General features: G+C 33.9%; 1 protein-coding gene across 1 annotated transcript in view; it reads left to right on the top strand.

Moving 5' to 3' along the window:
• LRP1B (LDL receptor related protein 1B) overlaps positions 1-16,652 on the top strand; it is a 380,905-nt gene that overhangs the window by 200,733 nt on the left and 163,520 nt on the right. Inside the window, exon 38 of the mRNA XM_040604928.1 lies at positions 1,048-1,419. Within this exon, the coding sequence (XP_040460862.1) occupies positions 1,048-1,419 (372 nt within the window). The remainder of the gene's footprint in view (positions 1-1,047; positions 1,420-16,652) is intronic.

A 16,652-nucleotide genomic window follows, 5' to 3' on the forward strand; every position in this document is an offset into this window, starting at 1 on the left:
GTTTTTTACATAAGTGTAGAGGAACATGTCTCATGTAGTTTTGCCTAGGAACACAAAACTCAGTGTTTTTAATTTCAAGAGCAGGTTAGCTCTCATCCCCCATTGTTCTTTCCTGAAAATATCTTCAGCTTGAAATGCAGCAGTTAGAAAATGCAAACAGTACCTTCAGACCTTACGTATTCCCCAAAAATTGTTATGGTTTTCTACCTGAAAAAAATCCATTTAAAATGTTTTCTTCTCCTTTTTATGTGGAAAACCTTCAGAAATGGGAAAATTACTCTATTGAAAGAGCTGAGTTGTTATATGGAAAGTGCTGTCAGACACAGAAACTAAATTATCTAAACTAACTGTAATAGTAATTCATACATAGTCCAAAAAAGACCAAGTAAAATAACTCTGAATTATTGACAATTACTGCAATTTTAAATATTCCTTGTAACAAGCGTAGTTAAAGTAATTGAAGTTACTAATTAGACAATGATTTCTTAATGGTATGCATTTGTCAGGGAGTAAGTTTTTAAACCCAGGACTTAAAGTAAATTAGAACAAAACATTAGGAAATGTCTTTATTAAAAACAGGGAACATGATTGACACAGCTTTGTACCTGTCAATATGTATGTTTTCATTTTGATAGAAATTGTCTAAAAACAGTACTGTATGCTGATGGTATCTACATTTGACTGTTTGCCAGTAACAGGTGTTTTAAAAAAAATAAATTTTCAAAGCACTTGAAACAGTCTCTATGTCTTCAGCTGATTATAGAGGAATAACCCATTTTATAATTTGCTATTAGTAAAATGTGTACTCTTGTGAATTGGAACGGACGCCTATTTTCTCAGTAATTGTATTCTTTACAATTGTCTTTAGGTTGTGGTTGAAGTTAAATTCTTTACTATTTTAGCCTTTGTTTTACTTGTGAGTATTGTAAAAGGAGTTTAAGGAGAAAGATTCGTAGAACAAATAAAATTATGTTTTTATTTAAGCTAGCTAAGTGTAGTATTATAAAAGATAGATATTTTACATTTTTTTTTTTTTTTTTATTACAGGTACTAATGTTTGTGCCAAGAATAATGGTGGATGTCATCAGCTTTGCCTTTATCGGGGAAATACACGGAGAACATGTGCTTGTGCACATGGGTATCTTGCCGAAGATGGAATTACTTGTCTGAGACATGAAGGTTACCTGTTGTACTCCGGAAGGACAATTTTAAAAAGTATACATCTTTCAGATGAAACCAACTTGAATTCACCAGTAAGGCCATATGAAAATCCAGAGTACTTCAAAAATGTGATAGCTCTTGCTTTTGACTACAGTCTGAAAGGAAGAGGTACAAATCGCATATTCTTCAGTGATGCGCACTTTGGAAATATACAAGTTATTAAAGACAACTGGGCTGGCAGAAAAGTACTAATTGAAAGTAAGTAAAAAAAATATTTTAAAAATACATATTTTATTTAAATAAACTTTAAATGAAAAGTTGATAATCACTTGATTTTATAGAGTAAAAAATGTCAATAAAGTTTTACCATACTTAAGCATATAGCATAATCGTTGTATTTTATCCCTATAACATACATTTAGACATTTTCTTTGAAATTACCAAGTCAAAAGTATTTTATAACAATCCTACGATGGTGTGAAGCATACTACTAGAAAACAGAAGTGATAATGACACCGCTTAATTTGTATTACCAAGATTTTAAGGAACTTTACTGTTGAAACACCTTGTGTGCAGTGCTTCAAACTGAAAGAAGTCCCCTTACCCCACAAACCTATTGGTTGTTTATTTTTCTATTTAGTGGGACCAAAGTACTGTAAGATGCCTCTGCTGACATAACAATAGTATAAAATGTTAGGACCCTGGTCAGTGTGTGTAGTTGAGTCACCCTTTGTGTAGTGAGCCCAAGAAAAGTGACTTGTGCTCAGTGATAATCAGAGGCAAATTCCAGCTTACAAAATTGTGCAGTTTTACTAGAGACTTATTCAGTAGCTTTGCATGTTTACTATGCCTTCATTCACCACACTAGTGTGTGGTGTTGCATGAAACTTGACATGGTTTTAGCCTCTGCATACTTGAAACTCAGCACTGTTACCATGGAATTGCCACCTTTATCATCACCAAAATCTGCAGGACAAAACACAGAACCTATTTTGCAGCTGAGGTCTCAGTGTAATCTTCCAAGGATCTCACACTGATCTTTACCAATGAAGTCTAACACAGTATGTAAAAGGTTATCATGGTTTATCATGGTGAAATTAGAATTCAAGGAAAATCTGATTGTGAACTTGTGCGAAATACATCCTTAATGCTAAGCATCCAAAAATCTGTGCTACAAAAATCTAAATTCTAAAAACTTCTGTGGTCTTTCATTTCTGTTCCAATTAAGTTGTTCTAAAATATAGAGTAAACCTCATTCATCTGTAGTCAGTTTTCAGAAGCATATATGTACTGTGTTTCTTCTCTTCCTTTTCTTTTTTGAGTACTGATGGGTTTTTTTGGAGGCTGTAACTCATTTCAGTAACTGTTTTCCAGAATATCTCAAGTGCTGTATAGTTTTTGCTCCTTATGTTGTGGATAATTCTCACTGAATTTCTGATGGTTTATGTTGTGTTGCCCATGGCATTGCTACATTTAGCTATTTGTTTGGGTCGGTTTAATAAACAGACCAAGGACAGTGATTAGGAAAAATAGAAACATGTTTGATGTGGAAAGTATCACCCTTTGCTGTTGCATGTTAATAGAAATATTTTTAGAAAAGAAGAAGTTAAACAGCTGCAAACTGACAAAGTATTATATTACAACTGACATTGGGTAATTGTATCATTATGTGCCTGTGCACTGTGGTTCTGGGAAAGTATTTGTGGTCATGAAAACTGTTGACACTAATGAATGGAAGAGCATTTTTCAAATGTGTTACAAAACCTCTTTTTTTACTTTGAGTTTTTATGTATGCATATTTTAGAGGAATTAATGATATCTGTAGTAAGATACGGTAAATAGAAACTAAGCAATGTTGTCAGGATGTTCTCATTACTCACAGGAAAGCATTAAAACCTAGGGATTCAGACTTGAGTGTAGCTGTTGGAAAGGGACAAACAGCTTACAGAAACGCGCAGTGGTGACATACAAGCACTAGGGTAACTCTGGTGTTCTCTCTCTGAAAGAGATTAACTAAGTACGACATGGAAAACCACTAGAAATTTTTACATTTTAAACAGACAAAGAGAAAGGAATACTGGTGAAGCACCAGTGCAGATACAAATTGGTTTTTTAAAAGAACAATAAAGTATTCCTCATTACTTTATAATAGGTTGTTGTACAAGAGCTAAAGACATTCCATAAAGCGTACTTGAGAATTATAGTTTTAAGAAATTGTTAGGAAGTGTTTCTACTTGTAATCTTAATATGCCCAATTTCTTTTTTCATTAGCAGAGTCAGCACTCTGAATAATTGAATGTCAGATGAAATTTTGTATCCTTGCAAAAAGCGTACTGTATATGCTTGAGATGTATTTGTGAACTGTGGTGTTTGTTTTCTGGAAATGCTTAAGTTGTTTTTTTCATTGTAAATGAGAAGGGATTTCACATCCCCATATATGTTAGTTTATTGTTCTCCTTCATGTGTTTTAAAACCCTTTTCTTCATGTTGAGGCATTCATTTTAAGCTGGTATTTTTATACTACATATTCTTCCTTTCCCCAGTCTGCATGTGGTTTTCTCTCACTGGAAACAGGAGTCAGTTCATGAGGCTGCTTGATATAGTGGAAGTATTTGACTGACAGTGATACCTATAACAGAGAAAGCAGCGGTAAGACAGGTTGACACCAATGATTCCATTCACAGGAAGATATGAAATTCTAAAATTCCTTGATTCCCATTTTAATTTAACTATATGCAATTATATAGAAATTATTAAATGGAATCCAGCTGAGAGATTTTAGTAATTATATTTCATTGCAGGATTAAAAAAAATCTTTGACAATAATTTTGCTATCTTTTTCCTCCAAAATTATTGGTATGCATCTGTACCAAGTTTTACTTTATTAGGGAGAGACTCAAAACCACACTGGAAATTTCTAGTGTGGTTTTAACAATTCTACAAGCCCTTTCTACCTCATTAATTTGAAGTCTACAAATCGTGCAAACCTTTACTCAATATTTGACTCAAATAAAGAAAATAGAGTACGTTATATACAAGGTAACTATTGTTCCAGATTTTTAGTTCATTGAATGTAGATCTGCTCATAAACAATCCATTAGCTGATGGATTCCTACCTCACTGAAATCAGATATGCCGCTCAAATCTAACACTTTCGTGAACTTTTCTGCACACTAAAACCAGAGTTAAGATATATAGAGCCCTTTGTTAAACAGGTTTCCACTTCACTAAAAAAAGATTTACAACTCACGAGCAACCCATTATCTAACATGTTTTTAGCTCACTGAGAACAGATTTACTACCCAGAAACAACCCATTATCTAACATGTTTCCAGTTCACTGGAAACAGATTTACAACTCATACGCAAGCTATTATCTAACAGAGTTCCGACTCACTGAATATTGATTTAGAATTCATAAACAACCCATTATCTGACAAATTTGCACCTCACTGAACAGATTTGCAACTCATAAACAACCCATTAGCTTACACATTTTCAGCTCAGGGAAAGTAGATTTACAGCATATAAACAACTTTATCTAACTTGTTCCAGTTCACTAAGAGCCGATTCAAAACTCAGCAAGAACCCGGTACCTGATAGGGTTCTGTCTTCAGCAGGAAGAAATGATAACAACGACAGAAAAGCAGTGTAGCATGTGCACAGTATGCCATACCCTAACACCAGGGTGGGGTTTTGTTTGGGTTTTTTTTGTTTTGGTTTTTGGTGGGGTTTTTTTTGTGCAGCATAGGTTTTTGGAGTGAATTCTTTCTTTATCTCTGAAATCCACTGATGAAATGAGCATTACTTCCTTTGCCCGCTCAGCAGTGACTTTTTCTTTTTTACTTTTGTAAGTAACTTTATGGGATTGATGTTTCTTGAATGCCAGTTTAAAAAGCAATGGCCATGTTCTTGGCTGTGATTTCTCACAAATATTCTTTTGGGTGATGAATTATCTAGCCACTCAGTATCACTTATGATCTTACGGCAGTAGTATCATGTTTAACCCCACCTGCAGACATTTTTAAAATCAACTTATCGACGTAGCAATACCTATTGTTGTGACATGGCTACCATCTATATGATGTGTTTTGAGATCAGTCTTTCAAAAAAGTGTGTAAGACGTTGTATTTGAATGTCTTTCTCGCTTTAAGTACACACTTTGAGAAGTATTAGACTATGAAGGATTAAGTAGGTACTTACTGTGGGGTCCCACCCACCTGCTAATTACTTTATAACCTTCTGCTTTTTAGGTGTAAAGGTCAGCCTTGAAGTTCACTTTGCAAAGGCTGGACTGGTTCTGCTTCTAACCTGTGACCTAAGCTGGCTATACATTTGTGTCCTCCTGTGTTGTAAAAGCTTTCTGAACCTGTTAAGGCAAAATGTTTGAGGGTCTTCATGATGTTCCTAGTTTTCATTGTCAATGGTAGTCCTTTGTAAAACAAAACACAGTCACAGGGATTCTATTTGGAAAATTCATGCTGTGTATATATTTCTTTGTTCTTTCAGTTTGAGGAGTATTTTAGGATTCACTGGGCAAAAAGGAGTATTTTTTTCATTTCGTGTAAGCTTTCCAGAGCTTTTGATTGTGAGAAGCAGTGCCTTGACAAATTAAATCCTAATTCATTTGGTAGTCTAGAGGAGATCCAGGGAGATTACATACACTTTGAAAGATACTTTTCATTTAATTTTAGCCACCAATGGACTGTAGGTTTTGCAGAAATTTAAAAGAAGGCATTACATACAAAAGAGGAACAAAAGGTAAGAAATTCACATGGAAGTGGAACAGTTTAAATCAATATATTGGGGTGGCCCTCTCTCTATTATCTTTACAATTTCTGTTCATCCCTGCTAGAACTAGGCCTTCTAACTGTTGCCAGTCTCGCTGGGAGAATTTGTTACTGAAAACAGGCTAAAATTTGAGCAGTATACAGAAAAAAAGCACAGAAATTAGTAGCAGTTAAAGGTACAGAGTTACGTTAGGACGTATATTGAAATCTGACTTGTTCAAAATTGGTACAGGTTATCAGTATGCATTTGGAACAATACGGTCTATTCTTCTCTCAAAGGGAGGCTGGGGGAGAATTTTACTCTTTATTTTCTTTAATCACTTCTAGACAGATCAACACTATTTCAAACTTCGGAACCAGTTTCTGTAGCATTTAAACAGGAAGCCATTTCAAAGGCACTGTAATAAACATATGAAGTACTTTAAGTCTTGATAGATTTAAATGGACCTATCTTCCATCTGCAAGTAATTTTAAAGTAGATTGAAAATGAAAATGTTCAAGAGAAGCAAGCCATCTATTTGATAGATGAGATTTTTAATAGTGTATGCTTATCTGCTCTCATACCACATCTCCTATTGACTGTTGTTTTGTCAGCTGATAAATGGCGAGTTAACTTTACTTTTAATGATATGATGATCTGAGTAAAGACTTCTACACAGAATTAGAAGTTGTCCTTTGACTCTTAAAGTCCATGAAAGGTAGTATATTATCCACAAAGTAGATTATTTGTAGGTTTGATAAAGCAAAAAACTAATGGGAGCCTTAATTGAATTAATATCTTGAAGACCAGTATGCTAAACTTTTGATTACACATGATTACCACTGTGTATTGACTCATTAAGCCAAAAATACATTATATTGGATGGGATAAACATATGGGGTTTTTTCTTCTGTAATATCCGAGATTAAGCACTAATTCGCAAACCATCTGCTGAAGTTCTTCTCTTTACTTCGACATCCTTTCTTCTCTGCCTGCCTAGAAGCAGAGTGCCAGAGGAACGTCTGTTTTCATTCTTCCTCCCCTGGTGAACATGACATTGTGTATCAGCAGCACAGAAGAAGTCTTAACATTTCTGTTGACTGAGAATGTAGAGAAGACCATCTTGAACCATCTCTCTGATAAACCATCTGTATAAGCTATCTTCCATCCCAGAAAAAATGCAAATTAAGGTTAGCGTAGTGGGTGACATCATGCTAGTTGATGACTAATTTGCAATAGGAAACAAGAAGCTGCCTCATAGCATTTCTGTAGATTGCTTTTGGTTGTCCTAAGCTATTTCAAAGCTTATATTTATACAAGGAAGGCTTTTTTTTTTTTTTTTTTTAACTGTCTCAGTTTCTAAGCTAGTAGTGCAATCTCCTTTTATTTTTATAGGTAGATATTCGAGACAATATATTAACCAAAGCCTACCACGGTACATCCGTAGAAAAACAGTGTAGTTTCCAAGTAGGTTTAAAGTACAGCACGAGACAGAGGATCAATGAGGAAGTTAGAAACTAAAGGAGGAGAGAAAAAAAGGAGGAGGAAAGGCCAAGGAAAGCAAATGAGAAAGAGGAAAAAGGATTAAGATGAGATAATCTCAATGAGCTGATTTTTTTCCCCAAGATCTATGTAAGCAATGGCACTGAGACATTCTGCCAGTGTAACGTCTTTCACAGCACAAAAGGAAGTGTTATGTGAAAAAGCGCTCCTTCTGTTTTGAACTTTAGGCACTACTGTCTGTAGAAAGCAAAAATCTTTTCACTGCTAACATAAAGTGTCAGATCCTATGATGTATTGTAAGGCTTTTTTCAGTCTGAATCTTTTAAAGGTGTTCCAGTGTGTGCTACTATTCTTTCTAACTAAATGGGTCCAATTTAACTGTCAAAATGGCGTTTATGTTCCCATTTCTCTTACAGAGCATTAAATTTGGTACGTTGTGTGAGATCCCTTTAGTTTTGGAGCTTTCTTCTTCAGGAAAGAAATTTTTAATCTGTTAAAAATAAATATTGTTGCTTTTAATTTCATAAATTAATTGATCCATTATAATTGTATGTATTGAAATATGGGTCCAGTGATTTTTCAGTTTTTAAAGGAGGGAAAGTAAGAGGCTTTTGTTAAGTCTAGAACATTGAAGTGATAAAAACTAAAATTTATTATTACGGCTGCAGTCTTGTTCTTGTTAGCGAAAAGCGAAGTCTCTGGTTTATCACTACACTTTGTTTCTGGATGTGGCTGCATATTGTGAGCAGTGGGTAAAATTCATGAGTTGTTGCTATAGATGGGTGAAGTTTACTAACTTTATATTAAGCAGTTGTTATTCCAGAAATATGTGATTCTGCACATTTCATGCTTTGTTTAGCTGTTCCTGGTTTGGGGCTCTGAAATATATTCATGACAGGACCTGACACACACTAATCTTTTAGTTCAGTATGTCCTGACTATTCCCAACCTCAGTATTCAGGAAAGGTGCTTTTGCCTATTAAATTTGAGATTATTCATGAAGAATTAATACTGTTTGTGACTGCTTCAGCTTTCCACACTGCCGCTAAATTTTTAGTGATGTAAATATTTGCTGATGTAAATTTTTACATCAGCAGCTGTTCCTTAGTTGCATGGAATGCAAAACTATATTTTGTAAATTGTCCATAAAAATGTATACAGAGGAATCGCTTAAGATTTTTCCTTTGTTTTATTGCATAGAGTAATGTGATCCAGCAAATGTTGCTAGGTTATTAGCCTATTGTGTCATTAATGTTTCTAATATCTCATTATTGTTTGATTTTTACTTCAACAGTAACAATAAGAATGCATGACTATATGTGTTTATTAGAAGGCTTGTTAGTCTTAGGTTGGTCACTGTTAATAGTATTGATTTAAAGGTTGTAAGGCTCAATAGTAATTATTATTTTTTTTTGAGTCTAGATGTAATGCATAAACGGATAGTGGGCTCTTGTAATTAGGAAAAAAGTTCTTCCATGACAGTTTTGAGGTTGTTTTTTTTTTTTTTTTAAACCTAATAAAACACTTCCATCTCTACATGTTAGCTTTCCATTCTAAAAGTCTGCCTGATTTTAAAGCTTCTTTTACATGGATACTTTAACTGTATTGAAATTATGATATTATAACACTTTTTAAATAGTAATGATATATTGAACTATACGGGGAGGGTAACGATTTACAGTTATACAAAATACTACTGTATTTCTAAATTGTTGAGTTCCCTAGATTTCCTTAACTATGTGATATATCATTATTACTTTGCTACATTATTCCCTGCTGACCCTATAACAGTCCCTAAACCTAATCAAGGAGTAAGTTATATCTAGGATAATAGAGGACAGAATATTGCAGGTTTACATCTGTGTTGATGTTATTTTCTTCAGTGAGGTGTCAGGGAAGAACTATGGAAGGGCTATATCCATTGCTGGGAAAAAAAGTAATTAAAGGTAGATACAGATTTCATCATAAAACACTGTAGGTTATTTTTCCCCTGTGATAAAAGGCCTAAATCATTTTTTGAAGAAGTGTATTATGGTCCACAAGAATATAGACATAGAATTAAATACATAATTGTTGTATTTAGTAACATAAACCAAACTTGATTTTTTAAAAGCTGATTATCATCGCAAATTATGATGATAGTGTCTGCTGTGGCTTGAATAATGTGGTTTCTAAATGCTGTTAACTGGGAGCCAAAAAGAAACCCAGTGTTTTGGCATATATAAGCATAATTCTAGATCAAGCTTACCATTTTCAAAGTCGGGGTTTTTTTCCTTATTTTAAAGAGTTGATTACTTGTTCCATTTTGAGTTTCTGAGCTCATCTGTTTGATGCAGAAGCAAGCTACACTGTATAATGAAATGTAGAAAAACCGCTAGTGCCGGGGTGGGGGGTTAAAAAACAATTCAAATTGGCGAAAATTGATATGCTGCTATGAATTATCTATTTCTTGGCGTACAACCTTTACAGAGCTCTTCCTGAATAACTGAAAATGTTTGTATGAGTGAATAGCATACTTCTGTCAGTCTCCATAATGAAATTAAAAACAAACAAAATGTTCCAGAAACACCATACAACTTGCTGGTTGATCCTTCAAGATCAGCTTTTCCTTCTGGTATCTGTCCTGTTTACATACATCATCACCACTCCTTAAGTTATAATGCCATATTAGTGAGCATGCAGGTATTCACAGGGTGTTCATAGGTCTCCTGCTCTCAAATGTACAGCTTTGCCCCAAAGTGCAGACCTGCCTTGTCTAGCTCCCAACGGGGCTTTACCAATGATGTGCCACAGGAACATTGAATCAATATCTAATGCACTTCATTAGTGCTTCTAATTTCATTGCACAGAAATATCATCCATCTGTTCTATACTATTCAGTTGGTTGGCTGGTTCATAAAAGTCTAATGATGTCATCAACTTCAGGTTAGGTTCATGGTATATTTCATGCTAAATTTTGATATTTCCTACTTGGGATACTTTTAACAGGCATTTTGTACAGACCCCTGTAAGTTCGCTGACGGACTATGAATATCCTACTACTTAGGCATCTGCCTGTCTTTCACACTGTACTTATTTCACAGATACACTCACTAATTACATAAGTACATGTCTTCACTCGATAAACTAAAGCAATGTTATAAATCCACAAAGATATTTACCTGCTAGTTTGTTTGGGGTTTTTTTCAGGATGTGTGTGAAATGTTTCTTGAGCAGTTACCCAGTATTTGTATGTTCATTTTTATTTGCATGTAGACTCAATTTTTAATTGTCATTAGGAAGACACCAAACATTTTGTTAGATGTGAGATTTTAGTATACACGTTCTACAAAAACAAAGGGTCTTTTTTTCTGGATTCTAAAATAATTTTTTTTTTCTTTAGATAGTTCTCAACAAATGTTAATTCTTTCCAACTCTGGCTACTGCAGTAAGTTTGAAGGAGTAATAAGGTTATATCCGTGGAGATGTTTATAGTGTCTTGAACTTCAGCTAGTTGTTGCTTTGAGCAAACCAAAACCTTTGTTTATAGTATCTTACAGCATTTAATAATCTTTAATATGTAATAGTGTGTAGCATGGTTATATATTTTGGTGATACAGAAAAATGGTACCAATTTTTGCTGATTTATGGTATAATTCTAGCAAACTTTATGTATGTTCTGAAATAAAATATTTTTAGGCTAAATAGGATAATGAAATAGTTGGTTATTACAGTTCAGAGTTGTTTGTGTCATATATGATATTTAAAATTTCTGTTATGATAGAAGATACAATGGCCTTGTTTTACATGTGGCTGACAGAAGCAATTAAGAAACTAAATCACCTTCTACTTTTGGGACAAATGGAACTGATCTTGCTTTCTCTTTTTATTACTACTTAGTATTTTCTTAGAATTTTTGGTTAGCAAAAGGCCTCCTGCTTTATGGTACTCAAAGAGCAAACTAGAAGGGTGAAGAAAGTTCTAATTGTGCAGTCAAATATGTGAACATAAACCTCTTACTTCAGGTGCTTTATTTCTTGTGAGGCATTCTTTTCACCTCAGATGAAATGTGGCCACCTGTTACCTGTCACCCTAGCCGTACACAGATAGGTTGACAGAAAGCAGTGTCATCTCCCGTGGCCAGTCTGGTGTAACAGTTGACAGGCTGTGTTCTGAGAGGTAAATTGTGAAAGCCAATTCAGAGAATGAATAAAGATCAAGCAGGTGTTTAATGTTAAGTACTGAACATTAAAGACTTCTCCAGAGTTCTGATATCAAAGTGCTGTTTATGCTCAATTTTATTACTTTGATGGCTTTTTAGTATTAAAAAAATTATGATGTTGACAGTTGTTCTTGCTTTACAGCTTTGCTAAAGAAAAGTAGTTGATAAAAATAGGAGATTAAAGGAAAAAGGTAATTGAACTGGTGCATCTGGAAAAGTTTAGTCTGTAAACTTCTTAGAGAATTTTAAAACTAGAAGGTAGGAACCTGAGAAATAGTACATACATTACCAAAAGTCAGGGGCAACAACTATTGGATAATTTATGTCATTTAGTATTTTTATTTTCTGTTTGCAATAATGAGGGAGCTTATTCTGAGTTCTTCAGTTATTGATTTGTTGCTTGTCTGTTCCCTGAGAAAGTCAGATGAAGATCAGCATGACAATATTTATAGGCTGCATCTCATCTGTGGGATGCAATCCATCTTCGTTAAGTTCAGTAAAAGTGATAGATAGCATTTGGCAACGTAATGGTGTGATCACTCTACCATTGCCTTTGTAAATCATAAGCTGTTGCATTCTCTTGTGTAGATATTTAATCAGTTATACACCCCATTACTGATTTAATTCAGAATGTCAGTGGCAGGTGAATAATGTGAGTATTTGTATATTAATATCATATTGTATTAATGTTCCTTTCATTTAAGTATGCTATTCATGTGAAAATCATAAACTGTTGCTTCATGGCTAGAATAAATTTAATCAGTGCCATAGGCATCTAATGCCATCAGTGTTTTAATTCAATATGTCAGTGAAACAAATGTGTTTCTTTTCATTTCCAGTTCCTTTATGCTTTACTAATTCAGAGTATTATATGATGCTGTGAAAATATGAAGCTGAGAGTAAACAAATTGCTGATTTTTATCCCATCAATGGATTTTGGGACTGAATTCCCAAAACGTAGCACCAGATAGGATGAGTACATATTTCTGATGTATTTTAAAGTAACTGAGTATCTAATGATAAATTAACTTTTTTACAAAAAGCAGAACAAAACAAAACCCCAAAACAAAATGAAAACCACCCAGGGCTCTAGATTACTTTTAAAGGAAGTGTAAAATAAGTAAATATAAAACAATATAAATGCAAACTAATAATGATATAATACTAGAATGCATTTGTTTTGGAATCTTCTCCAATGGCCTGTCTTTGCAATATGAAGTTGCTAGAAGGTTTTTGTTTTAAAGAACTGTCTTGAAAGTGGTTAGGGGACCATTTCTAGGACCGTTTCTGTCCTCAGTTGGCATGTATTGTCATCCATAAAAAATTTGTAAGAGTTTTGGGATTCTTCACTAACCTCTTAAAATGTTTATTTTAACCTAGAAACAATGTAAACCAAAAAAAATATTATCTTAGCACTGATAACTTATTCAACTGAAGGTTTGCCTGATTAGTGAGTGTACTGCTGGTACTTCATCCATCTCGTATTGCACGCTAATAAGAACCAAGTTTCTTGTATTTTCTATTGTAAGAATTTATCTAAATCTTGGGTCACTTTAGCACCTACTCTCTAAGTCTTATGCTGTTGACTTTAAAACCACATTACATACAGATTTCTAAAAGTATTAAATTATTTTCTTCTGTGTTGGTGGAATTCTGAATTTGATAAGTAACGAACATGATAAAACTGTAGTTTTATTGGCAAATAAAAGAGAGTGCTTAGTATAAATCCTTCAGAATTTATACTTTTGGTGGAGCTATGCAAATGCATTTAGTATGTTTGCAGCAGATAGTTTTATATTTAATTAGTTTGTGTTTTTCCTTCTCTTACATAAAGGCAAATGAATTCCTATGATTTTAATTTTTAAAGAAGAGCAGATTTTTTTGCTCTGAATTTTTGTGTTTGTGGTGTTTATGAAACCATTATCATACGCAGGCTTGTCACCTGAATGTTTTGATAGTTTCAGGTTTAATTTGCTGAAAGATGTGATCATCTAATTCTATCTTCTTCCTTAAAAAGCATATATAAATCAAGCAGCTCCTGAAGTTTTATTTGTGATAAAACATTTTCTTAATTGGATATCAGCTATTTCATTTCAGGCAGCTTTTACAGCCTGATTCTGTTGCTGGGTTATTGTCTGATTTTTATTTTTTTCTTTTCAGTCACAGTCTTAATCATTGAAATCCCTATTAATACATAGATTTCTTGTTGGTTTTTTATTAAAATCTTAGCTTCCTAATTTTCTTTTAAAGTTATTGCTGGTGTTCTCTTTCAAATAAAATGTTTTATTTATTGCTCCTGTTTTAGTTCTGCTCCACTCAGAACAAATATATATATATATAAAGTTTTTTTCAGAACTGCACATTTTAGGTATTTTTTTAAAACAAGAGGAAGGTGTGGTTTTTGTCTGTATACTAAATGTTTGCTTGTCTCCATATACAGCATAACCTTCCATGACACTGTTTTCTAAAAATTTAGAGATTACCATTTTATAAACAGTAATCTTGAATTAACCTCCTATGACCATTTACAGACCTTACTATGAAGTTGCAGTGTAATGTGTTGGTCCAGTTTAAGAATGTGAAACTATAGTTTCTTATACCTGTAGAATGGAATTCTTGTCTAAAGTATAGAAATTGCAAATAAACCTGCGCATGTTGTATTTGAAAACTACTTTCACCATTCTAGTTGCATTCATCACAGCAGGAACAATATCATTATTTTTCTCTTCTGCAGAGGAGTTTTATGCTATGTTGTATAAACAATTCACTTTCAAATTCCTTGACAGATGCAGACAAGAAACAAAGCTAAATTTCATAGAAATTCAAGAGGTTGCACAAGGGGAATAATGATTCCCCCCACCCCCCGATAGTTGTCTTTCAAATGAAAAGCGTGATTTGCAACAAATCTTAGTTAAATCCTTGCCTCCTAAGGGCTGTGTCTTTAACCACAAGGTGAAGACTTGATTTTATTTTTCTAAAAACTTCCATAACAAAGATGAAGAAATGGTCAACATTTACAGATATGAAAGGTAAAATAATGCAGTAAAATGCTCTGATTTGTTCATAACAAAGTTCAGAATTTGTCAGAAAACGTCAATACATCTTCTGTCATTTGTTAATAGAATCACAGAATGTCCTGAGTTGGAAGGAACCTGAGCTGTTGGATCATCAAGACCAACTCCTGACTCCACACAGGGAAACCTAAGAGTTAAACCATATATCTAAAAGCATTGTCCAGATTATATCTAAAAGTATTGGTTTTAGTTTAGAGAATTGTAAGCAGTGGTAAATTGGGATTCAGCGTATAATTTCAATGCAAATTAGTAGATCAAGTTAAAATTGTATTCCTGACTCTTCATTTTCACATTCATCAGACTTACTAAGTTTTCTTTAAAATTCATGGCTAGTGGAGGATTTGCAAGAAGTGACCAAGAATTGTATCAGAGGCCGTATCTAAACAGTACGGAGTTCTGGGCCAAGCCAGGGAGCACAGCGCTCAGTGTGCCTGATGTGTGCAGTGCTTGGCCTGCTGCGCGCAGTGCTTGGCCTGCTGCTTCTGGGGTGATGTGGGCAGGCCAGGTTCCCTTTGGATCCTGTGTTGTGCTTCTCTGGCGCTGAGAAATTACTATTATATTTAGGTTTTCTTCTGGCTTACGCTGCTGACAGTTATGTGCTGGCCCTATGTCAGTCCTAAGAGCAGGATTTTGATGTTATGATATCAAGGATATTTTTTGCATGTCCTGAAGCATGGTTTGAGAAAGTTAAATTGTGTGTGAGATGTGGAGATTTCAGTGGTGTGGAGCTCTCTGTGGGAACAAAACCTGATGTGGTCTTGTTTATACTCCCAAAAGAGATTTGGATTTGGTTGGTTGGTGGTTTTTTGGTTTTTTGGGTTGTTGTTTTTTTTTTTGTTTTGTTTTGTTTTGTTTTTTCAGAAAGAGCAGGTTTTTTGCCAGAATAATACACGGGTTACAACTCAGAAGAAATTAGTTATTTTGTTCCAGAAGGTTGCCCTGGTATGAAGTAACACGCACGTGTTGTGTGTGCTCAGGGTTGCAAGACCCAAGAATGAAGCAACTGACTTTTTTAGTTCATAGGATAGACAGACATACCCAGAAACTACATTAAACCATAGCTGATAATAAGACTGCATTCAGGCCTATTCTAAATAATTTTAAAATACTTCAGAAGTAGTTTGCACATCTCTGTCACTATGTTTGAAAGAACTGATTGTCTTTGATTTCAGTTGGTGCTTTCTGAAACAAGAAATAAAGCCTTCACTATATCTTTGCTATAGATGGTTTTGATGCTTAAAATTCAAAATAAATTAATAAAGCAACTAAATATTACATTCCAAGAAAGAACACATGTAACCCATTCTTCTTTTTGAAAACCAGAATTCCTATCAAAAGGGTCATCTTTGCAGTGCTCTGAAGATTGTTTTGTAATTTTCAAGTTGCCCTCAGTGCCATTTTTAACGTTAACCTCAGTCACTTTTTTGAGTTACTTGTGAGTTAGATATCTTTTATCATTAAATCTCCTTCATAAGTAGGAAATCCCTTTTTACATATATTCACCTCCCTTTAAGGAGTGTCATCTAATTTATTTTTTCTATTCTTTCTTCTTTAAGACAAGTCACTGAGACTTTTCTACATATATAGATAGATGTCCAAACGCTTCAGAAAGAGAACTAGAAAAAAATTATAATTACTCGCCTCATAGGTTTGATTTATTTATGTCTTAGTTTTGATTAAATTTTAGCACTTTCAGTGTGACCAAACTTTTTGGGGACTTTCCATTCTGTGTATATGAATTGCATGGTAAAGATTACATCTTCCAGCAAGCCAAATGTAAATTGTAATAACCAGTGTAATGTAATCCTTATTAAATTTCTAGATTTTCAGCTTCTGTAGCTCATTAATAAGCTGTGTGAAACTTCTGGCTATTTTTTTTTTTTCCGAACAAAATAATAAGTGAAGTAATCAACGTACATTTCTGTAGTAATTTAAAAATAATGG

Source organism: Falco naumanni, chromosome 8, assembly GCF_017639655.2.
Source record: "Falco naumanni isolate bFalNau1 chromosome 8, bFalNau1.pat, whole genome shotgun sequence".
NCBI lineage: Eukaryota > Metazoa > Chordata > Aves > Falconiformes > Falconidae > Falco > Falco naumanni.